The following is a 24,897-nucleotide window of genomic DNA, read 5'->3' as shown; positions in this document are numbered from 1 at the left end:
GTGTGGGCCTTTGGCCCCGCCTTTTTTGCTTCTGCTAATGCAATGCAGCCTGGGAGCGGCAACAAACTCCATTTTGCAAAGCGAGTGACAAAATAAAATCATCAGACGTTCGAGAAATTAATAACGTGGTGATCAAAAAACGTCAATAACAAACAACAACCACCCCCCCGACAGCAACAGACACTGTGTGAGCCAAAGGCCAAAGGGGGGGCAATAGCGTCAACAGGCGCCAATCAGTGGCAAACAAAGGTCCATCATCCACCCATGTCCGCTCCGCGCAACCTGCAGGTCTCCTATTTGGTGCTAGCTTAGTTGAGCTAGCTGTGCAGCTCGACGGCCGGCCACCATCTGCAGCAATTATTTGGCCTCATGGCGAAAAGAATTGGGTGGGTGTTGTGACGATGCTCACTGTGGCACAGTGTCCTTCTTTCTGAGCAGATCAAAAGGTCCCTTTTGTCTTGGGAGTGAATGTACGTACGACGAGACCACAAGAGACTAGGCCGAGTTCTAGACAAGCCTCCAATTCCATGGTGTGGGAAAGTTCCATTGGATGGAGGAGATGAAATCACGAAGAAAATAAACAGTTCTTCAGACAAAATTATTACACCATTACTCCTATTTTACCCCCCGAATTGAACAATCCCATAACTAACACAAGTCCAAGCGCCTTTGCCGTGCATGTTTCCGAGAATGTCTTTTTTTGACGATAGCCGCCCGCCTACAAGAAGCGCCATCATTACCAGGCAGGGGACAAGGACGGGCAGAATGGTTGCTTTGATTCAGGTTTATTTCACGCCAATCAATCATTGGATCGTGCACATCGCCTTCTTTCAGACAAGGCGACGGAGGCGGGCGGGAACAAATATAGGACAAAACGGTTCAGTTGGAGATCTGTGCTTCCTTTTTCGCTCCCCTGGTCGATGTCCGGTAATTTTGAACAAATGACAAGCCCAGAAACTGAATAAGGGTTGTTCATTAGACGGATATTGTAAGATCGTATTCACTTTTAAACCACACGGTACGGGTCTTTGATTTTCATCATCAGTCAGTTAATGACGATTTGGCGTTGATGTGTTGGAACCGCTTTGGTCCTCAAACTGTTCAGTTGTACGGCGTGGGTACTTTTGGACGACAACAAATAACCCGGAATGTGCCCACTGGCAATCTCCAAAAGCATACCGATACTTCATGGACTTGGTAAGATCCAAAACAAAATAATGCAAATAATGGATAGAGCGAGATTACATACCTAGGCTTTCAGAGTTAAATTAGGATTGATTGGTATTAAGGTCTTCTGTACCTGTTCAATTGTATTACTATTCTGGGTTTGTTTGCCTTCTCAGCATCTGCGCCCGCCGCCGGCCTGTCGGTCTTGATCATACCCACCACTACATTGAACCTCAGCCACGATCCGGTCAGCATTGAAGTTCCAGTTGTGATTTCCATCCCTGGAATTATGGGTGAGATTGCATCAAGCAGCATGGGGCACGTCAACCTTAGATCCCATCTGTACTACTATCTAAGTGAGATCAGCGATTTGAGGGTTATCAGCCTCTTCAAGAATGGCAACTATTATAAAATAAAAATAAAAATAAAAAAGGGGGAGTAGTAAATAAACAGTGCCTGTCGCAAACGACAGAGTAAACACAGGCTGAACCCAGGCACCAAGCCTACGAAGCATCCATCGCCGTGTCCGGACCAGGCCCTGCCTGGAGTGAATGCGACAACAATTCCCGTCCACACAGTGTGGTGATGTTTCTCTCGCTGAACTGACTTGGTTAGCTGCGTGCAAATTTGACCGTCCTGCAAACCCATCCGCAAGAAGGCCGTGACCAAAATTACCCTCAATGCCGCTTATCCACATCCGGGTTTGGGCTCACGACCCACTTGTTTTCGTCCATAGAAAGCCAATGTGGCAAAACGAACAGATAGCGCGAGACTGGCTGAACTGGGTTGAAGGCGGTCGGAGGGTGGATCCAGGCCCGCCTGGTTTTTGGGTTGCCGCCATCTCTGATTGGCAGAGCCACGCTGCATCCCCTGCCGGGCGGCGTGGTCACGATGCAGTGTGCGACAGGGATCTGGCGGACGAGCGATTGCGTCGGTACCCCAGTCGTTTTTCCTTCCTTGGGTATGCCACCCACCCGCCCCCCAAAACATCGCTAGACGAAAGAATGGAGCCCGCTCATTCGGTCCAACAAAATCCCATCCCATTGTCACTGCTTTGGTACAGAAGGGTGGTCCCCCTCCCTCTCGCCTCCCCTTTTTATTTCTTTTTCCGACCTTTTCCCTCACTCACCGACTTCCGTCTCGCATCACATTTACCACCTTCAACCTAACTCGCCCTCACCTCACCATACTTCTACCTTTTTCCACCATACGTGATACATCACAGCAATCTTCCAACTCAAAACATCAATCAATTCGACGAAAATACAGCCACTAAATAACCCATCTTTTACTTTCGCCAATAACCAAACGCTGTCACATTGCTGTTTGTTTTCTTTTTTTTTTTTTGTGTTGTTAGCAGCCGACTTAATACCGCACTACGGACAAGCCACCTCGGGTCTCTTGCAATAAAACCAACGGCCACCCCACACTCCGTTCTCAACCAACTTGATTCACCGACTCTCCAACTCGCCACCGCCATTTCACCAACGAGGCAGAACATTTTTTTTCAAAGCCGCATAGTCTGTCGTCAATAACAAACAACATTCCGGCTTATTACTCCAAATTTCGAACGATCAAACATCGCATTGTAGCACAACACAAGCGACCCAATCATGTCTGCCTACTACCAATTTCATGCCCACAGCCAACAACCTACACCGTCGGCGCCTGGTCCCGTCTCCCACAGCCATCATGGCCCGCGGACTCGGAGGGCGCCGAGGTTATCGGTGTCGCAAAACTCGCAAAAACAGTTCAGGGGCGTGCGAAGCATGAAGGAGTTGTCCGAGACGGTCGCAGTCAACAACTTCCGCAACAAGTTCGAGTCGTGCCGATCTTTTGATCTCGAGGACGACATGGAGTTTTGCCCTGGTTTGTTGACTGAGAGCGATGTGAGTAATTGGTCCTGGCAGTTGTGATGCGAATGAATTTTTGTCGCCAAAGACTTTTGGCGCATCGTGTGCGACTTGAAGCTGACTCACCATTCAACAGCTCGTCTCCATCCACAGCTCATCATCCGAGCGATCGTCCTTGGCAAGCAACTCTCCCGCCCACTCACCAACGCAACAGCCGCAACAAGTCGCGTCGGGCTTCTCACTCAACTCTTCGTCTCCGCCCTTCATCCCGCCAACCTACCAGAGCCAACACTCTGGTAACCTTAAGCTTCACCAGCCTGCCGCCACTCGCGCCCGCAATGCCATTCCGATCATCAACCCCCTGACCGGAATCACCATGGCTAGCCCACCGCCTTCAGTTTCACCCGGATCCAGGATGCACCAGACTCTTGGTCGCCGATGGTAGTGCGCTGCAGTTCTCCTCACTCCTGTAATGGGATCGAGGCTGCTTGTTCACTGTCGTCGCGGTTGTTTGCAATTAGTCTTTTTTTTTTCTGCAATGACCGTTTGGCGTACCGCTTTATCAAAAACGCTGGTTCATCTTGGCGGGTACCGACTTGACAATTCCAAGGCATCGATTTTCACTTCTCCACCACACCTCGGCTGGCAGGGCATCATCGCTTTTAGGGTCCAACGACTCTTTTAACATCTCCGTGTTCCGACATCCTCCGGAGCACAACCCTGTACAAACCTTTGCTCGACATACCACCTCCTCTTCTGATTTTCCCAGCGAAAATTCGATTTACCTCAGCGACACGAAGATAATCGATACCTTTCTTTGGCTTCTCGAAATATTATACACCCGGTACTGGAGTACCCCGCTCCGGAAGATGACGGCTTTTTGTTTTACGAACCGGCGTTCAAACGGATCATTGCATACTTCTCATCGATAATACTATTTGCATCGGCGTCAGCACGGCAGGAGTTCATTGGTTTGACTTTGTCTTTTTTTTATCTTTTACGGTCGATTCCCATTTTGTTGCCCATACAGGAGCGTGGCGAGCTGTTTTGAGCATGATACATTGGATTGTGTTTTTCATGGGTCACGAGTTCAACAAGAGAAAAGATTCTTTTGCGAATAGATGGTGTTCTTGGCCTACGCAATGGCGCGGGACACTGGTGTTGGGTTCGTCTTTTTTTTATCTCCTTTTTTTTTCGGAAACCATCTTCTATAAGCCGGCTTCATGTATTACTTTTGGTCAGATACATGGGACGGGTTGGCTTCTGTGTTAATGTTTTGTCTCCTGGTTTTTTTTCTTTCTTTTCTCGATCACTACTACTATTATACGGGACAAATAACTGGACAAAGGGTGGGCAAAGAACATTTCCTTTTGGTGTGTCGATGCGAGGATATCCCCGACACAAAAAAACACCCCGGGATCAATTGTGTCGGGTTGGGGCGGACAAGGAGTTGGTGCTTTATTTTTTTCTTGTTATTCTCATCTCTTGTTTTTATTGATTCCCTGCAAATAAGATCATGTATCCTGGGTAGCCGGCGGCGGTTTAACTGTGGTTTTATCTCGGGTAACGCGTTTAGGTTTCACAAACGACGAGTCTTATTGGCACTACTTTATTCTGTTCAATTGCTTGAAAGATCGTGATATGCTGTGTGACATGTACAAAGTAGCACTTGTGTGTTTGTCTAATAAGGAGGCACTGCGGGAGGTCCGTAACCTGGCAGAAGCCGCATGATAGTGACAAAAATGCTTGGTTCGGGGCGCATGTTTTGGGCGTATAAGCTGTAAATAGCAAAGTTTTGCAAGCCACGGTTTAGTTGTTATGCTCATCTGCCTGGTTGAGGGTATAACTGTCGTAAAGAATTTAGAGTTATTTATGTGTTAATTGTATTTTACTTTTGCATGACAGCATTGGTAGAATCACAATGGTATTATCATTATCGTACTACGTGGTGGTCATGTTGCTAATTAGAAGGTAAGTTAAATTTATTGCCTTTCTTTTCTTTTTCTTTTCGTTACGAGATGGGTGAATGCAGATGTTGGTTCTATCTGGATTATATATGTAGCTATGTTGTTATATTAAACTCATTTGAGACGTGAAATAATATTCACGTAAGGTCTTCTGCATGATCTTGTCACTTACTCCGATGTCATTATGATAGACATATACAGATCCAAAGTTACAAGCTATGTGAATTCATTGTGGTTTTTGTTTATTTCTCATATTGTTCGGTGTTTCTCCCAGAACAGAATTGTATCGCATGTAAAAACCTAAATTGCAGGAGGCCATAGTTACATGTTCACATATGTACATAAACACATTGTATGTAAAGAGTTATATTTGTATAGTTAGTGAATAAGTTATATGAATACCTTAAAATAGTCCAGGAGACTTTGAAAGATGGCAATGGCACTAATAACCACGCTCCCGAGATAAAAACGACGTGACTCCTTCGTCGCCCCCGTCAGTTGCAAAGGCAGCCAAGATTGTCCCAACATACTCGAATAAAAACACGTTGGACTCGTCCCCGGACCGAGTTCCCGGTATGGATGGGCAGTTAACCAAGAGACGGGAGACCCTAGTAATGATGACCGCAGTCATCCAGCACTGGCCAGAAGGTCTTTTTTTGGGTCTGTTTGCCTCCTTGCTCTTTTCCCCTGTCGGTCATGTTATGATAGCGCTGAGGATTTTCAACCCACAGGAAAGAAATTCCGCAGGGTATGGGGGGGTTTATAAGTATGAGTCATCATGTCGTTAATGGGCTCGAGGAGCACGTCTTGAGTCGACTGTGGCGTAGCGTACACCGAGTTGTGGTGTGATGTTTGTGTCAGTTTGGTTGCGGTGCGGCGAGGGCATGCGAGCACCTGCAGGTTCGGTAGAATTTCTCTTGGATGATGAGCATCGGTGTGCTTTGTGGTTCGGGGAGTAACTTTGTTATCAAACTGGTGAGGATGGGATGAAGCGGTTTTCGTTCTTGGAACGAACGGTAAGTCAGTTAGCTGATATTTTTGTGCGCATCTCATGACTATCACATACGACCCTACCCACTGGAATATACGGGATCCCGTCCGCTCTCCCCTAGTCAAACCAGTGAGGGCCGAACTAGTACTCAGGTGGGTGACCACTGGGGAATCCTCGGTGTTGTATGTTTTTGACCTTTTGCACAACTTGATCTAAGTATATTCTCTTGTCGAACTCGGGCTGAAGTTTTCACTGGCTTTGTTCTTCCAGTTTCCATATGTATATTACAATTATATTTTTGAACAATGCACTCGGTAGCTATATACCTTGGCCATTCACTGTTCACTTCCAGAGAACGAGATCATCTTGCTCACCAGTATGCCTGCATGAACTTGGATTCCAAGCGTAGAACCAAGCGTATCTACTGCTTAGGTGATCGGTCAACACATGTTAACCAGAATACATGACAAGGGGGAAGGGTTACTACAGCAGTCTTGTCTACCTCCTTGCTACTAGGACTGGCCTGGAAGTTCCAAGTGTTGATTAGACAAGATATATCAAATCAACGGATACAATGATGGCTAACACTGCATGGTATTTGAGTTAACATATAAAGATATTCTCGTCTATTCAAGCTGACCTATCCTACGCGACGTCAAATGGTTGACACAAACCGAAAATGTCACAGAAGCCTCATAAGCAATACTCATGGGGTAGAAACGCTCTATTCAAAACTTTACGATCTGTATCACAAGCTATTCCATAAGACAGGATGACCTCACTCACATCCATTCTCAGAGCCCCAACCATCGCTCGGTGACCGCAATTCTACGAACTGTCAGGCCACCACGCTCTAAAGAATTAGTACAGAATCTAGAGCCCAAAAAATGCCGCATAATTAAGTGTAGGCAGGTATCCTCGGGTAAGCGCAAACGGCACGGTGCTGAACCGCTGGCTCCGTCGTCATTTGAGGTCAGCTGCCCTGTCTGCCGGGCGTGTGCAAGCTGGACTCCCATCCAAGACCGCTTCACTTATGTCGAGATGTGTATTCCTCGTGGATACCTCGTCTCAGAGCATATCGGCACGTTGCCACTCAAAAATGTGCATCGAGGTGAAGTCGCTGGATGGCGGCAAGCTGGACCTACATCGCCAAGACCCAACCCAGAGCCCAGAGGGCCCTGGGATGGTGAGCTTGTCACCTAGGAAGGGCCAGCTGGCTAGCCTATGTTGCATAGAGCTGTGCCCAGAGCTTGAACTCTTAAAAGGCACGAGCAAACATATCCAGAAAGAGCTCCTCTTCATCAAGAGCCGGATGCCAGCAGGTGGAAAAGGAACTGCGGCAGGCCATCATGAGCAAGTCGCATACCATAATCATGGTAAAGGTATGAGAACTTGAGCAAGCCCTGGAAATTCAGGCCTCCCTAAAGACCCCGAGCCTTGACGAATCGGTTGATCTGGTCACGGGTGATCTGTTCGTTATACGACTCTTGACATTCGTAAAACGCTATCAGCTCCTGTGTGCAGTCGATCATGGCCTCGATGTCGACACCGCTCTCCGAGAGCCAGGCGGCAAAGCGCTGGAGTTTGCTCTTCTCCTTTTGCGGCGAGTCCTTGGCCTGGGTTTCCGATTGCCTGTTCTGCTGCTGCATTTGCTGCTGGCGGAACATCTCCTGCTGCTGTGGCGTGAGCTGGTAAGGCTGGTTCGGTGGATTCTGCTGGATGGGAGAGGACATTGCGGAGGAACCACTATTACCGCCAGGTGTCATGGCTTTGGCCGCCACGGCCTGCTGGAACATGGATAGCCCAGGTGCCAGAGTGATTCCAAGTGAGCCGGCCGGTGCGCCTCCCTGCTGCCCGGCGGCGGCACTATTGCTGCTTGAGGCCTTGGACAACCTAAGCACAAGAGCCAGCATGATGGCAGCGAGCGCAATGGTGTGCGGGGCATAGAGAAGTGGTAAGTCGGTCATGAAGTGATCGTTGAGGAAAGATACCGCCAGGACGTGGTCGTCGTTAGCGAGCTGGAAGTCCTGCTGCAAGGCAGTGAGAGTGCGGTAGGGCTGGTGGACAATGAGCTGGGCGCTCATCTCGGATATGAGCCAGAACTCGCACTCGCCAATCTTTGCGATCTCGAGCGACGGCGTCTCCATTGGCCAGACCTTCTTTGCCTCGAGCGAGACGTTGCGTATGTGAAGCGGCATCTCCTCCATCTTGCAGGCGAGGTACACGGCGGTAACGAGAACAAGAGTTGGGTTCGTGCTTCGGATCTCAACTCGCGTGTAGAAGCGCTTCATGTAGACCTGGGCTGTAGCGATGGCTTGTTGACGGATCGAGAGGTTTTTGGCGAGGCGGAGCATTTCTGTGGGAAGTCATGATGGCTGTTAGGGATTCTGGTTCTCGGCCAGCTTTTAAAATTAAAGACAGAGTTGGCGACTCACGGTAGTTGAAGTAGTTGTATAAATGTCTCCATTCAGGCAATGGATACATGGTCACCAAGGACGGGTCCTCATTCTCCAGTTGCTGTCGTCTGGCTGCCAGCTCCTCTTTAGTAAACAGCCAATTCCGACGCTGAGTCGACTCCCAAAAGTTGGCCGCCATGCTGACACAGACTGCTGAGCAGTTCTAGGTGAAGAATGAATGATACTACAGCTGGTCGAATTGATCCCGTAGGTATCTACAAGCTGAAAAACTGGTAGGTCCCCATCACCGAGCCGAAGCTCTCAAAGCTACCGAGAGCTTGGCTTGTGTGATGGATGCTGGGTGCCTAAGGTATACAAAATTCCATTTACTTGACATAATAGCTAACTTAATGGTGATTGAGACTTGAAACAATTGCCTCTCACAGCCATTCAAGCAGCCAAACGTCGAGAAATGTTTTCTTTTCCCTTATGGCGGTGGCAGACAAGAGGATGTTCGTTCTCCATGTACTCCGTACCTAGGTAGGTACTGTATGTACATCATCGCTGCTTTATCGAATCGTGGCTTCCATCAGATAACGGGTACCAAGCGAGTGGCTGGAGGGGCTTGAGCTTGGCTGACACATCCCCCAAAACTGACAAGTGCTGATTGGTAGGTTGAAGCTTTCTAGTTCCACCATAGCCCACAGACGGCAGGGTGGAGCCAGTCGTCTCGTTTCTGTGACGGCGAGTAACGATTGTGGTCATATTGCACCCCCTTGTCCCACCTAGCTTTGATGGAGTTCCACCTATTGATCGATCAATGTCGTAGCAGCTTTTTCTCACTACCTGCCTACCTTAGTGTACGGAACTACCTACATACGATAAAATCAGAAGGTGTGCGGACTGTTATCTCTTAATATCTAAATTGGCAAACAGACCCTCGGAAGTTTGCGCCATCCGTCCAGCCCTTGGGACAACACATGGCTGCGAAAGCGCAAAGACAAGCACCGAACAAGCCAAGCTCGATAAGCAGCAGTATCAGGGGGATAAGGAGTAGCTCTAATCAACAAGCCCAGTTTCGATCAGACGATGCATGCGATATAACAGTGTCCTGCGGGAAGCAACGAGACCAAGCCCAAAAAAAAGACAAACATTATAACCCGCAGTAATCCGACATTGGGCGATATTTCCCGCAAACTGAACCGCCTTCCCGACCTGCAATGACTAGCCGAACATGAAGATCACAGATGTGGTCTCGGAGCTGGAGGCCAGCATGGCCGAGTCACAGAACGCGCGCGACAAGCGCATGGAGGAGCTCTGGCGCGAACTGGACCCCAAGGGTGCCGGCGAGCTTGACCTGAAGGAGCTCAAGAGGGGATTAAGGAGAATAGACCATCGTTAGTCTCTCGGGCGCATGTCCAGCCGATGTGAAGCTTTCATCGCAACAACTGACCAGGGATTTGTGTTGGGGGGAATAGCTATGAAGAATGCAGAAAACATGCTGGGAGATGTGTTCAAGGCTGTTGACACCAGCGGGGACGGCAAGATCCAATATGAAGGTGCGTTAGTTGCGAGCAGTTTACAAACTGCACGTATGCTATGCGGGCGGAGAGACACGCACATACAACTCTGGCAGGCTTTCAATGACTGACCAGGCTACGGCATATGGTGCAGAGTTTCGCACATTTGTCGAGACGGCCGAGAGGCAACTTTTTGCCCTTTTCCGATCCATCGATAGGGACAACAACGGAAGGCTAGACAAGGAAGAGCTGCAGGCCGCTTTCAAAAAATGTGGCCTGACCGTCTCATCTAAACGGCTGACGGGCTTCTTCAACGAGATCGACATGAACCGGGACGGATATATCACTTTTGAGGAATGGCGGTAGGTTGTGCCGTTGTTGATTTGCTTGTAGCTCTGCCGCATCGCCGCCATTGAAGCCGTCTATAGGGCACATCTGCCCCAGATTGCGTTACCGGATCCAGCGAATGGATGGTTGGTCGTGCAGAGCTCAGACATTGTTGTGTGTGCTGACCGTCCTTCCCGCTAAGTGACTTCCTCCTATTCATGCCGGTACACGACGGTGATGGTGGTGCTGCTCTGGCGACGGCACTGTCATTTTACTCTCAAATCGTCACTATAAATGCCGAAGGTGATTCGCTGGTGAGCGAAGATACCCTCGAGGGCTTAGGTACGACCAGCTTCCTTCTACACGCTCTCTTCGGTTCTATCATTAGGCTTGCCCAACCATCACCGTCGCTGTCTGGTAAGACATCTGGACCTTCTCGAAAGTCTCTACAAAAACCCGACGCGAATGTGGCCTCACAAATACCCAACGAATCCGGACAAGGCAACTCTCCTGTTGAGAGACCCATGTCCCCAAACCCAGCCTCGAAATCTTCACAGCCGCCGGCTTTGGCTGCAGCAACCACGGCACCCACTGTGGCACTAGCAGAAAGGGGGGTGGCCGCCACAGATGAACCCTTGCCAAGGCCAGCTTCTCGAGCACACAGCAAAGCAGCCCTTGGCTTGGCCACACAGCACACCGGCGAAGGTTCCAGCTCTGTTATAAGTCCAGCGACGCTTGAGGAGGGAGAAGACTACGCGTTGTCGGCACCGAAGCAAGTAGAGAAGAAAACAAAGCCCTCCAAGCTGACTGAATACCTACCTGAACCAGGCTACTTCCTTGCCGGTGCCATCGCGGGTGGTGTATCACGTACAGCAACTGCCCCTCTCGACCGATTAAAAGTATACCTCCTTGTCAACACAAAAGCCAGAACCAGTGCCGAGGCAGCTGTAGCGGCCGCTGCCAAGGGACAGCCCCTGAAGGCTGTCAAGAATGCAGGCCATCCGATCGCTGCTGCCATTACCAGCTTATATAGATCAGGTGGCCTGCGTACGTTTTTTGCTGGTAAGTATCGTCTGTGATGGTCAACCAAGATGGGTGCGGCTCGAGCGCAACTGACTAACCGTGGTATGCACACATTGTTGTAGGAAACGGATTAAATGTCATAAAAATCATGCCGGAGACGGCCATAAAATTTGGCTCGTATGAGTTCGCCAAACGCACCCTCGCAACTCTCGAGGGTCACAGCGACCCTACTCACATAAACCCTTACTCCAAGTTTGTTGCTGGTGGAGTGGCGGGCATGGTTGCCCAGTTCTGCGTCTACCCATTAGACACACTTAAATTCCGGCTGCAGTGTGAGACCGTACAGGGCGGACCAACGGGCAACGCACTCTTGGTGCAGACGGCAAAGCGTATGTATGCGACGGGCGGGGTCGCAGCGGCCTATCGCGGCGTGACCATGGGTCTGGTGGGAATGTTCCCGTACAGCGCCATCGACATGGGGACATTCGAGCTCCTGAAGACGACGTACCGAAGGTACAAGGCACGGACGTGCGGGATACACGAGGATGACGCGGAGCCGGGAAACATAGCCATGGGAATGATGGGTGCAACATCAGGAGCGATCGGGGCGACGATAGTGTATCCACTCAATGTGCTCCGGACTCGGCTACAGACGCAGGGTACAAAGATGCACCCACCGACTTATACGGGTATCTGGGACGTGACGACGCGTACGGTGCGGAACGAGGGCGTGAGGGGCCTGTACAAAGGCCTGACGCCGAATCTACTCAAGGTGGCGCCGGCCTTGAGCATCACATGGATCGTGTACGAGAACTCGAAGAAGTTCCTCAATCTACAGTGAGGGAATCGATCGGCGGATGGATTGATGAATGGCAAGATGCCGATGGCAAAGCATTCTCTACATTTCATCTTTATAAATCCCCGCCGCCTATACTAAAAGGGATTTTAGTGCCGCATAGCGGAGGCGTTATTTGTTAATTTTTTTCACTTATTTTTTGAAACTTTTCTATTCACACCTTGTTCCACCCCGGGTTTCCCCTTAGTTATACGGCTACTTTGACCTATCACAAAGAGTGAAGGACAGGTGCTGGTATAGATACATGGCATCTCTTATTGCTCGTACTCGTATTCCTTTTGTTCCCTTTCGAGGTGATGGGCGGGAGAAAAAGGAAGTCACAGGGGTAGAACATGGGGCTTTGGGATGTCTAAAGTTGGGTGGATAACTAACAGCGATAAATCTTGGTTGCCATTTATCGATACATTGCTCTATAGACCGTTTAGGCTAAATCAATGTTTGGCTTCTTATCCCATTGGGCATTGTCGATGATAGCTGGCACAGGCTTTCCTCTGTGTGACTCAACGTTGATAAGTGATAAAAAAAAAGTTACGCGGCCGCGTGGGGAATGGAGGCGTAAGACTATGCAGGATGACGGAGCAAGGTAGTAGGTAGAGTACTCTGCGGATAGCTGGTGATAGGAGGATGGGTCTCGAGTCTACATTTGGGTACTAACAGTACAAGTATGCATAGCAAAACAGAGAATAATGGACCGACTATGTCGCGAGCTTCCTATTCTGGCCTTGGCGATGGTGTCTTGTTGTGGGAGGCTTACGCCATCCATACTCCGTAACCCTTTTTTTTTTGCGTCTTCTGATTGCTCGCCGGCTTGCATGATGGGGGGTTTGGGATATTTTTAATGGGTGGATTTAGGTTAGAGAGCTGACAGTGCATCAAGCGAAGTCGGGCGGGATGTCATGTTTCCCTTTCCTACATGCGTATGGGTTTGTCGTTTTTTTTGGCCTTGCCTTTTAGATGGAGTGAGAGCCGGACTCGAAATGCTTATTTTTTTGTTCGATTCGTTTGCTTCCAGGACTAGAACTAGAACTAGATCTTCTCATATATCTTTTCTAGTTTTCCCCCAGAGTCTTGGCCAGTTGGCACTTTCTATTCGACATCCATATATTCGGAACAAAACAGGCATATTGCTTGGGCTACCCGTCCATTTACCGCTGTCTGGTGTCATTTGCGATTTTTACTATTTTTGTTCACCTTGCTTTATACCCCTTCAACGAAACCCTCCCGAAAAGAAGGTACTCTCGTTACCCGAGCTTGAGTCGCGAAACATACTTGTCGGGTCTTAGTACTAAAAAGAGATCACAAAAAGCAAGCATAAAAAGTGCTAGGGGGTTGCGATTTGCAGTTGCGTTTTAGGGCGTTTTTTTTTTCTCTTCTTTTTCTTTTAACGCGGTATTGCGCTTATGGCCCTGGGACTTTAAAACTCTCCACTGCAAAGCGACGATCAAGTCGGCCTTGGCATACGTTTCGACGCGTTTCGTAAGGGGGATAGCGACGACGAAAAGGAAAGAAAACGATCAACTGAGTAGAGAAAAAAAGATAACGAAAAAAGAAGAAGAAAAAGATCGTCGCAAATGTCGCGATATCCCATGCCGGGCGAGGGGGATTATTGGCCTCATAATGATATACAACTCAACCACGCAGACGTTATCGGCGCCGACGACGGCGACAACAATTGGGAGGCTGCATTGTCCCCCAGCGATGGGTACTTTGGCGGTCCTTTGTTGGGAGAGGCAGAGACAGTGCCACGAGCCTTATTACCCGACGTTTGGGTTCTGGACCCGTCGCTGCAGAGGAGCCACCATGATGGGGATTTCAGTTATCATTGGCAGGGGAGCGCTGCCGGGGCGCCGGACAGGGGTCAGGGTGGTGTTCTGATGGACGGCGGGCGGGCCCTGACTCGGGGTTGGTCTGAGCTGCAGCCGCGGCCCCCCAGTTTTCCACATGCTGCATCCAATCCATCCAGGATTTGCGGCGGCAACGATGATGTTTCTGCTGCTATTGTAGTTGCTGGTGATATTACTCAACGTTCGGATCGGCGTCGCGATGGCAACGTCGAAATATACAATTTCGACTCCGGATCTGCATTCGAACGAAGTGAGACGGCGGCTGTTGCTGCTGGGTGCGGCATAGGATTGACGGCGATAACGGCTGGTGGCGGCCACCAAAGTTTGGTCCACCAGCCCGTACCGAAGAAGACTACGACTACGACTACGACGACGACGACAGGAGAAGAGGCACCACCGCCCGCATACTCACCACGGAGTGACTATAATTACGAATACTACTACTACCATCAACGTCGTCACCAACCACAGAACCTCAGAAACTACAACACATTTGCGATGAGAGAAGGAGGAGGACGCGACAGTGAAGATGAAGCCTCGGGGCTCTTGTCTTCCCCCCGGCCCCGTGGGCCGGCTAGCGGAGAGAGGCAGGGTTTGTTGATGGACAATCAGACGACGGCGAGGTCGCCGCAGAGCATGGGCGGAGAGGTGGATGTGGACGATGTCGAGCCGGCGAGGTGGCGGCCGGCAAAGAGGAGGGCGCCGCTGCTGCGGTCCAGGACTTGCCAGATGTTGTTGATAGCGATCGCGTTTGCTGCGATCGTGCTAGGGTTCATTGGGGCTTATTTGAACTCTGCATCGGCGCGGACGACTAATATCATCGAGGTAAGCCTATCCGCATCCGCTTTTCTTTCCTTCTTTTTTTTACTTTTGGTCTTCTGTATGGGGCTTTGGTAGGCAATGGTGTTACGGATCACGACTGACAGGGCAACTGGTTTATGACTGGCCCACAGTCATCTGGTCAGCCTATAAAGTCACAATCAAGTCTTGGAGATCCAGAACCAAGTGATACATCAACAAAAGTACAAAGTCAACAAGAACCGACGATGCAGTATCCTCCCTTTGACGGGGAAATTATATTTCCGGCCAAATCGGGATGCGCCACTGGCAAGGCCGTCAGCAAGGAGACGTACCCTTTTATCACCGGTGATGCGTATTCTCTGGTGCTCTTACAAAAAGCCGAAGGAGAGGACCAGTCGCAGCCAGGTGTGCCCATCAAGATCTATGGCGATGTGTTGATCCGGAGGACGACGGACGCGCCCGAGATGGTCATTGAGATCCAGGGCAACGACGATAGCGTCCAGGTCAAACAGGAGTGGGACTCGCGGGCGCAGAAACTTATACTTACCGCCCCAAACAGGGTACAGGGCCGAACCCAGCCTCCTTGCCTGCACATCCGGGCGACCATATCTCTGCCCAAGGGCGCGAGGCTCGACAGCATCAATGTAGAAGTGCTGCATCTCAACATCCATCTGCTCGACAACCTCGACCTGGGAGTGCTCAAGAAAGCCGAGCTTAGCACAATCATCGGCTCCGTAGCGTGCGCCACCGCAACACGGGACGAAAACGAATTGGTCAAGCTGGGGCAGGGCGGGGCTCCACCTTTCTTCCGCTTCGAGGCGAGGTCGATCTACGCCACAGCCTCGAGCGGACCCATCAGTGGTGCCTGGCCATTATACGACTACCTCCGCCTTGACACCCTGTCGGGCACGGTGAAGGTGGGAATCGAGCCCAAGCCCGTGCTGGAATCAGACCCACGAGTAGCTACGCTCGTTATCCGTTCGACATCGGGCAACGTTGAATTTTGGGAGCCGGTATACCAGGCACGCCAAGCGCTGCTGGCGCAACAGGATGCGGCAGGCAATGGGCTCGCACAGCAAGGAATGACGCGATCCGCCGTCGAAATCATACCTCCGAGGGAGTATGATATCAACGTGGGCACGACCTCGGGCGATATCAAGGGCGCGGCCGCCTTCAGCTACTCGGCCAAGCTGCACTCGACAAGTGGAAACATCGCAGTCGACATGCTCGCCGTCTTGCCGGCCGAACTAGGAATCATGGGAAGCACGGCCGCAGAGGGCCAAAAACAAAGCCTTCTGCAAACTACATCTACCAGTGGCGGCACGGTCGTGAGGGTGCTTGAGCCGTTTTGGTGGAGCGCGGACACGGGCGTGTACTCTACAGCCCTCGAAGGTGCATCGGCGCGTGTGCCTCAACCATCTCTACCGAGCCCAACGCCTCCAAGCACCCCGTCCTCAGAAGACCCTGAGCGGGGGATCGTGGTCCCCATCGTCAACGGCCGACCGGGAGATGAGTCCAACGTGCCGTCTGGCAACCCTTCGATCATCATACCGTCGGGCTTGGCACTGCCGACCATCACCCCCCGCGCACCGCAGCTGCAGACGGCCGAGGCCGCAGCGGCGCAGCAGCAGCAGGCACAGGCGGCCGCGATGGCGGTGTCCAAGTACTTGCGCACGCTGCAGTCGCGGCACAGCACCACGTCGGCGGCCGTTGCCGTGCGGTACCCGGCGTCGTGGCGCGGCGACATTGACGCCACCGACATGTCGGGCCGCATCAAGGTCTGGGGCAAGGACGTCGTCATACTCGACCGGACGAGCAACCGGCCCGGGGTCAACAAGCACGTCGCGGCGCGCAAGGGAGACCAGGAGGCCGGGGACGCTAGCAGCATGGTGGTGCAGAGCATGAGCGGCAAGATCGACATTGGCATAGGGAAGAGGCGTTGAGGGAATAGGAATAAGGGCTTTATGGGTTGTTTTTATGATTTACGATTTTTATTATTGCTTTTTTTTTTCTCTTTTGGTTGACCCCTCTTCCTGTTTCCCATTCTTGGGCGTCAACTTTTACTAGGTGTTTGTTTGGGGTTTAAACAAAAAAAAAAAACGAGGCGTTGGGTTGAAGCGATGTAATATCCTTGATTTTTCTCTTCTTTCTTTTCTGTATACCCTCACTCTTTTTTTCTACTGTTCGAGACTGGGATATTACATTTTTTTACTCGTCTTTTTAAACACCCTGTAAACAACTAATCGAACGCACGGATTTACTACTGGCGGCCAGTGTCATATAACTTAGGTACCTAGTTAGTATATAGGTAGTCCAAACACATAAATGCGTGTTTTTATTTATCTGGACTTTTTTTTTTGTTATTTCCCGATAAAGTGTTTCCGGAGTCTTTCCTCTTTGAGAAAACATCTTGGACTAGTGGTTCTTGTGAGCCGCAAATTACAGGCCGGGAATACTTCTGCTCAAGGGGTTCTTTCTTCCGGGCAAAAGGATAGGCAACTGCAACGTCTAAGCGAACCATGACATCTCAAAAGAACTTCTGCCTAACCCCCCCGAGCAGCACACAGAGACTTTGTGTTATTCATAACGCCAAGGCATCACATGCCTACTGATCCCTATTCACTTCATCATGATGAAATGAAGCGTGTCTCCAGGAAAGGCTCAACCACACACAAATCAAAGGGACACAACCAGAACCATCTTATGCATTCATATATACGGACGGTGGCCAGGTTGCTTTCTAAGGTGGGTTAGATACGGAGATGTTCCCGGGTGCCCCGCGGGACGTGCGGTGTCCGAGCGGGAGCATCGCCTTCGGCTTCATCTCGGGGACCTATCTGAAGATTTGCCAACACGTGCTTGGCGGCGAGACGGCGAGTCTAGCATGCCAAAGCGTGCTTCTTAATGATACGTAGGAAGCGCATTCGCATCTTCATCAACTCGTGTACAGTATTATAAGCATCAATCACAGTCTGGATATCAAACACAAGTTAAATAGACTTGACCTTTGAGTATTAAAACAAAGTAAATTTATGATCCCGACATGTTATTGGCTGTCATCCGAATATCAAGTCAGCTGAGATTTGGTCAGAGGGAAACGACTTATTACGAAATGACTACGAAGTAAGTTGGCTAAAATGATGTGGAGGATCGGACGATGACGCAGGCCCAACCAGGAAACCATCAGGTTAGGAAGGGCACAAGGCAAGGCAGGTTCGCTAAGCTGAACCAATATATCAAAGAATTGAACATTAGCGAACCAGACCGTCGGGAAGCTGTGATGCGGGGTTGGGGAGCTAAACAAGGGGAGAGGAGAAAGGGGGAGGTGGATGATGTGGTACGATGGAGACATGTTGAAGAGTTGGGCTTGACCTTGTATTGTACATGAAGGTACATAAGGTATGTGGGCATGACCATACGTAACTCGACTCGGTCCCGACAGGAAAAAAAAAAATACCTGATGTAGTCTACCGACCGACTTGAATCGGGAGTCGGTGTCGGTTAAGGATGGATGACTTTTTGAAAGTCAGCAGGTGGTTTTTTTCTTATTCCATTAGTCGTGGTCATGAGGGCTTGTGCGTGCGTGCGTGTTATAAGTTTTCATTTGCATGACCTGTTGGACCTGTGTGTAAGATGAGGTCGACAGTTGACTTAATACAATTCTGTTGGCTGAAATTATAATACACTTATGGTATACGAAACACAGTAGAGGTTCAACTAAGGTAGACCAAGGTACTTTACTTTATTCAGGGCAAAGAGTATTAATTGATCAATAAGTAAGCGAGCCAACTCCAGAGACGGAACTGCCCAGTAGGTACTATGGTACGGTACAGGGCCCCGCAACCAGGTGGGGAGAGTATAGAAGGTGGAGAGGAAGGAAGGAACATTGTGGGACTGTACAGAGTAGAGAGGTCGAGAGGGTAGCAGCAATGCTTGCAACTGTCGGAGTTCTCCTACGAAGTACATACATTACTCTGCACTTCGTACTGCAACCCCCTCAAGCCCCTCATTTCTCCAGCCCCCAATCTGATGGGAAAAAAACCCCTGCTGCAGCCAACCGCAGCCTCTAGTTCTTCAGCGCCCGCACAAGACAGGGATCTTGATCAACCGTCGCCTCAATCAATTGTGGAAGGTGTTGCAGCGACTCTGCATCCCAGCTGTCCAAGGTAGGAGTAGTGCAGCCGTTATTTTCTGCCGTATCCTTTTTATTTTTATTCTTGTTTGTCTTGTTCGGGGGTGAAAACCCGTCGGCAACCGAGAGAAGGGGAGAAGGAAGAGAAAAAAGAAACAGAAATTGAGGTTCCTAACAACAACCGACCCCCATCTGCAGAAGCAAACCAACAAGCGGATCCAGTCCTGCTTCCCCCGTCATAGCTTCCTTGCCCGCCTAGAAGCAGGTACATACAGTGACGGTTAACCGTACATTCAAACCTCGACTACCATCAACCTTTGTACATTTGCAGAGCTAGTAGGCCGCAACACCACCTTACCTTAGCCTGGTATTTCACCCCTACGACACCCATTCTCCTTGCTTTGGTTGCTGCGCGTGCTTCTCCCCCGGCTTCTTATTTTCCACCCCAAGGAATTCTAGAACGGACAACACACAGCGCATGCCTCGCGCGTCGTCCTATCCGCTACTTTTCTTTTCGCCATGGCCAAGAAGGCGCGTCAAAGGATAGCTTATGGTTCGTCGCCTCAGTTCTTCACCGTCACTGTTTTTTTTTTTTGGTTCTTGTCTTTTTTTTTCTCTTCCCTTTTTTTCAGCTTTGCCTTGGCCCAAAGTCTTGAGGATGATGCTCCCCCGCACGTGGTTTTTCTATGGCTCGCGTTCCCATTCGTCTTTTCAAGCAGCTTTCTGGGGTATAACACCAATGCACGTCTTGGGTTATAGTGGCGATAGCTAGCCAATACTTCCAATGCGGAAACTAGAAGACAAGAGCAGACCAGAAAAAAAAGACGCAAGGCGGAGAAAAAGTAAAATTCAAAACGCAGAGAAACAAGCCCGGATTTTGCCGCTCTGCTTACGGACTTTGGTCCCTCAGATGGCAGCCTCATTGGGTGCTACCACAGGCCGACGCGCTCCTTAACCTACTTGATTCCAAGTCATATCTTGCCATGCCATGCCACTAACCAGTGTCATGCAACAATATACTAACATTGGTTGTCTTTTGTCTCAGTCCTTGAAGTAGCCGGCTCACAGGCTGGGGGCCACAAACTTGGCGTTAATGGTCTGGCTGCCGATCGCGACAAATCCATCCTGTAAGTCCCCAACTCTATTTTACTGATTCTCGACCTATAGTATCTATCGACTATGCAAAGTGCCCTTTTTGCTACATGGTGCTCGCGTCTTCTACTTCTCTAACCCCTTGCCATTGGCAGTTACTCTGGAGGCCGTGATGGCATAGTCTGCGCATGGGACCTCAACCTCGACCTTAAATCACCCTTCTCCTCGACCTCAGCTCTCGACTCGGCCGCTCCCAACGGTACCTCCGCGCCCGAACCAAGACAAACCTCCAAGTTCCGCAGCCAGACATTGGCCCACACCCACTGGATCAACGACATATGCCTTGCCGATTCTAATAACGCCTTGGTCTCTGCCTCCTCCGACTTGACCGTGAAAGTATGGCGCCCCCACGCAGACACTACGGCCGAGCCCGTCACAATCGGCCAGCATGCCGACTACGTCAAGTGTGTGGCCACGCCCAGCCCATCTACCAACTGGGTCGCATCGGGTGGGCTTGATAGAAAGATTTACCTTTGGGATTTGAATGGCGGTGGCAAGACACTGGAGATCGACGTCAGCGGCGAGGAGATCACGGAGAAGGGCTCCGTCTACGCCCTCAGCGTAAACCACAACATCCTGGCCAGCGGCGGGCCCGAGTCGACACTTCGACTGTGGGACCCCCGGTCCGGCAAGCGCATAACAAAGTTCGTGGGACACACGGACAACGTCCGCGCAATCCTAGTCAATGAGGCCGGCGACACTGTCATGACGGCCAGCTCTGACCAGACAGTAAAGGTGTGGAGTGTCACGGCCGGCCGGTGCATGCACACGTTGACCATGCACAACGATAGCGTCTGGTCGCTATACTCTGAGGATCCGGGGCTGGAGGTCTTTTATAGCAGTGACCGCTCGGGCATGGTCGTAAAGACTGATGTCAGAGGCACGTTTGGGGAGCTGGACGAAGGGTTGTCTGTTGCGATTGCGAAGGAGAATGATGGCGTCAGTAAAGTTTTGGCTTGTGGAGGCCACATCTGGACGGCGACGGCAACATCATCCATCAACCGGTGGCTGGACGTTGAGACTGGCCAGGATGCGCTGCCTGAGGCGTTTAGGCAACATCGGGCGTCTGTTTCGACGCACGTCTCTGCTAATAGGCAGAGGGAAGGTTCAGTATCATTACCTACAGTTGCTTCCCCAGAGCCGGGCGTCAAGGAGATACCGGCCAAATCTATATTGAGGATATCGAACACAGCTGTGTATCCTGCAACACCATTCATCAGCTCAGATGCCAATGAACTGCCGGAACCTGGACTTTCTAGGAAGGAGTCTGAAATCATACTTGATATTGCGGTCCCGGTCGCGGAGCCAATGCAGCATCTCCCTGCGGAAACGATCGAGGGACAGTTTGGACTGGTTAAGCACCGTTTGCTGAACGATCGTCGGAGGGTGTTGACACTTGACACGGCAGGAGAGGTGCTGCTGTGGGATCTTATTAATGTGAGTGTTTGCTGGAAAGTTTGTTGCAGATGAAGTAAAATTCGAACAGCCATGAGCTAACTGTGCCACTGCCAGTGCCGACCTATTCAAAAATTCGGGAAGAAGCACCTGGAAGACGTCGAGCCCGGGGTCAACACAATTGATGCCACGGCTCCTTGGTGCTCAATAGATACTAGCTCAGGTAACCTGACTGTGGTACTTGAACCGTTTAATTGCTTCGATGCCGAGATGTACGCCGACGAACTTGTAACAGAGGAGCCGCTAGAATTCAGGGAGGACCAAAGAAGTAAGTGGCCAACATGTGCTTCATGCTGAGGATACAGCCGACTTGAAGCTAACCAGAATAATAGTAAATCTTGGCAAATGGATACTGAGGTATCTATTTGCAAACCTGGTGGACGAGGAGATCAGGCGAGATGAGGCCTTTAGGGCTACCCTCAATGAGGGTGTAGAGAAGAGGATAGCGGCTGCGAAAGCGAACCCGCCCACGTCAATCGCCATGCCGGAATATACGGTGATGGAGGGATCTGCAGAAGGCACTACTCCGCGCGCCAACGGTGCACCAGTACCGACGACGCCAGGACTGGGGATAGGCCTCGCAACACCAGCCCCTGGGCGTACTTCGCTAGACCCATCAACGCCGGTAGATAAGAGATCATCCCAAACCAGCCGGGCGTCGGTAGAAAAGGAAGATTACTTTTCCAATGCCATCTCGGCAGTGGACGCAGGGAACAAGCCAGTGGGAACACCGGCGACAGCTGCTCCCACAGAAGCACCGCAGACTCCTGCGACTGCGGAGCCCAAGACGCCAGCCGGTGAGAACGGCAAGGACGGAAAAGAGAATGGTAAGTCGCCAGCGCTGGGGCTGAAGAAGTGGAACTTTAAAATCCCCAAAATCAGCCGATCGGGGTCAGCAACGGCAGCAGAAAAGCCTGTGGTCAAGCAAGCAGCACAAGAGGATGAAAACAAATCCGATGGTGGCGGGACGGCGGGGTCGGAGACGTCATCCAAACACGAAAAGGAGGTCGACGACAGCTTCCACGGTGTGGTGCAAAAAATACGGAACGAATACGAGAAGCAGTTGGCCGAGGTTCCCGACAAACTGGTCGAAAGCAAGGTGGCACCGTCTCTGCCATCGGAAACGCCGGTGCTCAAATTACCGGCCAACACCAAAATCATTATTCAGGAGGAGACGTCTGGCGGCAGCGCGGAGCTGTACCGGGGTACTGTAGGCGGGGTCGGGGCGGACGTGGATACAATTGAGCAGGTGGCTCCCATGTGGCTGGGCGACGTGCTCCTCTGCAACACGCTACCGGCCAAGGAGCCGCATAAAGTATCCTTTATCCTGAACCCATACAAGGATGAGCTCCCGCATATCGCAGCGCAGGATGGGAATAATAGGCTCAACGCAAACCGTATGTTGAGGGTCAGAAAGATCTTGGCGTACGTAGCAGAACGGCTGGAGGAGGATGAGGAGGTCGACGAGAACGACGAGGCCAAAAAGGAGCGGATGAAGCCAGAGGAATATCTGGAACTTTGGTGCAATGACCAGGTAAGTTTTTTTTTTCTTTGCAAGGTTCCTTTTTTATTTGACATCTGGGTATTGCTGAACTAACACACAAACAACAGTTGCTTCCCGTGAAGATGAGCTTGGCAACGCTTCGAGCCCGAGTCTGGAGGGGCGGTGCGGACGTGGTTCTCCATTACCGGTCAAATGGCAAAAAAGAACTCAAGCTGAGACCACCACCGCCGCCAGTAGAGCCAGCAAAGGAGGAAAACAAAGATGATGAAGAGCAAGAGAAGCCGGCTTTGAAGGCGGCTGTAGTTGCAACGACGACGACTGCTGCTTTTGCTGCAGCGTTGAAATGATGTTTGGCGCGAACTCAGTGCATTGTTCTTTTTTATTTATATATATTTTAGGAGCTTCCTTGTTTTGAAATAAGGAAGATGGACATGGACATGGACAAGCGTGTTTATATAGAACTCTGTCGAGGGCCTCACGAGAGGAGTAGATGTATGTGGTTTTTGTGACCGCTTTTGTCTTTTTTTTTTCTCCGGTTTTTTCGTTTATAGGCTGGACTGTGCACATAACCGTCACTCGCAGTCCGGCCGAGATGGTAATCCTGTAATAAGGAAGGACGAATGTTGGGTGTTACTTGTGGATGGCGGAACACGGGTACATTGTCAATTATATGCATCAAGCATTGTAACTCGCAAGCTTCAAGACTATGCCTAACGTGGGGTTTGCTCACACCCTGCTTATCTGGCTTGGGGGCATCGTTACCGGTAATTGTGATATCTATGCCATAGTTGGCCATGATCAGCAAGCAATAAGGAGCGTTGAATCGAGTGGTTCAGTTGATGTCATTTTCGGGCAGCATGTGACACCTACCCAAAAGTGAAACGAACGAACGGTCCTGTCGACTTATATGTGGTTGTTAAAGTTGTGACTGTGGCTGCAGGGATGCAGCTGTTTTAATCGGGGTATGACAAGCGGGGTTGAGGGAGGGACAGTGGGGCGGCAAGGCAACAAAAAACTTGCCTGTTTTCTTTTCCCGATGCTGTTACAGTAGTACTGCAGTAACCCTTTTTTCCTTTTCTATTTTAGCTTCGTATAGCAAAGCCACGGAGTAGTAGCTACGGATACAGTCTTTTGACAGTATCCTTAGCAAGCTTACGTACCCACCTTGTACGGGAATGTGGCGAGATATCTCTTTTTTTTTTTTTTCTCTCATGGGAGCAGAACGGAGAGCTTTGCAAGCTTTGATCCCCAAAAAGGTTTCTTGTCAAAAGCTGACTAACTATCCTAAGAATTCTAGAACTAGATTTGTTCTTATCTCAACATGTTTTGCTCCCCGAGGTCCCCCCGCCTCACTTTTTTGTCCGATGTATTTACTTGATGGGCCAACCTGTCCACCCATAGTGTTGGAGCCGAGGTGCTCGTGGCGAGAAGAGAATTGAGAGAGAAAAAAAAGGGGGGAACAGACGAGGACAAACAAGCGAGGCATCTTGTAAATGCGGGGTTTTGGGTAAAGCTAGGTAGGTAGGTGTTGTGCACAGTAGAAAATGTGATAAACGAAGCTAGCGCAAGTTGGTCTCAGCCTATCGAAAGTGTAAGTAAGCTTGGGGGGGTTTATCGATATTTTGGTGGTTTAAACTTGCACCGTTTTTTTCTTTGCCTTGTTTTCTAATCCTCGGTAAAACCTCGAAAGTTGAGGTGAATCAAGGTAGGAAAAAAAAAAAGAAGAAAAAATAATAATAATAATAAAAATAAACGAAAAGAGTAGGTACCTAGGTCGGTAGGTCGGTAGCTGGCTTTTGCCAAGACTGCATCTCCGGTAAAAAAAAAAAAAAGAAAAAAAAAGAAACATCCATCAAAAAATGGCATTCTCTACTAGATAGAACTAGGTTATTCTTCTCCCCGCTCCCCT

The 24,897-nt window shown here is 50.3% G+C and overlaps 5 protein-coding genes across 5 annotated transcripts; 4 read left to right on the top strand and 1 right to left on the bottom strand.

Moving 5' to 3' along the window:
• Positions 1–2,247: 2,247 nt before the first annotated feature.
• Positions 2,248–4,633, top strand: PgNI_08172 (uncharacterized protein). The gene is made up of 2 exons (XM_031128171.1): positions 2,248–3,056; positions 3,157–4,633. The coding sequence occupies exons 1-2, from the start codon at positions 2,781–2,783 to the stop codon at positions 3,463–3,465; spliced, it is 585 nt and encodes a 194-aa protein (XP_030978869.1). The 5' UTR covers positions 2,248–2,780; the 3' UTR covers positions 3,466–4,633.
• A 1,963-nt stretch (positions 4,634–6,596) lies between these two features.
• Positions 6,597–8,882, bottom strand: PgNI_08171 (uncharacterized protein). The gene is made up of 2 exons (XM_031128170.1): positions 8,414–8,882; positions 6,597–8,334 (listed from the first exon to the last, which is right to left on the bottom strand). The coding sequence occupies exons 1-2, from the start codon at positions 8,571–8,573 to the stop codon at positions 7,400–7,402; spliced, it is 1,095 nt and encodes a 364-aa protein (XP_030978457.1). The 5' UTR covers positions 8,574–8,882; the 3' UTR covers positions 6,597–7,399.
• Positions 8,883–9,257: 375 nt separating this feature from the next.
• Positions 9,258–12,478, top strand: PgNI_08170 (uncharacterized protein). Its single transcript, XM_031128169.1, has 5 exons — positions 9,258–9,771; positions 9,853–9,933; positions 10,049–10,256; positions 10,424–11,283; positions 11,367–12,478. Exons 1-5 carry the CDS (start codon positions 9,609–9,611, stop codon positions 12,083–12,085), a joined length of 2,031 nt encoding a protein of 676 aa, XP_030978458.1. The 5' UTR covers positions 9,258–9,608; the 3' UTR covers positions 12,086–12,478.
• A 1,193-nt stretch (positions 12,479–13,671) lies between these two features.
• PgNI_08169 (uncharacterized protein) lies at positions 13,672–16,688 on the top strand (the record flags this gene model as incomplete). The annotated part of the gene is made up of 2 exons (XM_031128168.1): positions 13,672–14,769; positions 14,898–16,688. The coding sequence occupies 2 exons, from the start codon at positions 13,672–13,674 to the stop codon at positions 16,686–16,688; spliced, it is 2,889 nt and encodes a 962-aa protein (XP_030978750.1).
• A 2,311-nt stretch (positions 16,689–18,999) lies between these two features.
• PgNI_08168 (uncharacterized protein) lies at positions 19,000–23,830 on the top strand. The gene is made up of 7 exons (XM_031128167.1): positions 19,000–19,430; positions 19,923–20,004; positions 20,125–21,466; positions 21,542–21,752; positions 21,817–23,018; positions 23,096–23,622; positions 23,721–23,830. Exons 1-6 carry the CDS (start codon positions 19,397–19,399, stop codon positions 23,333–23,335), a joined length of 3,111 nt encoding a protein of 1,036 aa, XP_030978748.1. The 5' UTR covers positions 19,000–19,396; the 3' UTR covers positions 23,336–23,622; positions 23,721–23,830.
• Positions 23,831–24,897: the final 1,067 nt, after the last annotated feature.

The sequence above is a fragment of the Pyricularia grisea genome (assembly GCF_004355905.1).
Source record: "Pyricularia grisea strain NI907 chromosome V map unlocalized Pyricularia_grisea_NI907_Scaffold_6, whole genome shotgun sequence".
Classification (NCBI taxonomy): Eukaryota; Fungi; Ascomycota; class Sordariomycetes; order Magnaporthales; family Pyriculariaceae; genus Pyricularia; species Pyricularia grisea.
The sequence above is the reverse complement of the archived record's forward strand: the minus strand, read 5'-3'. Positions and strand labels throughout refer to the sequence as shown.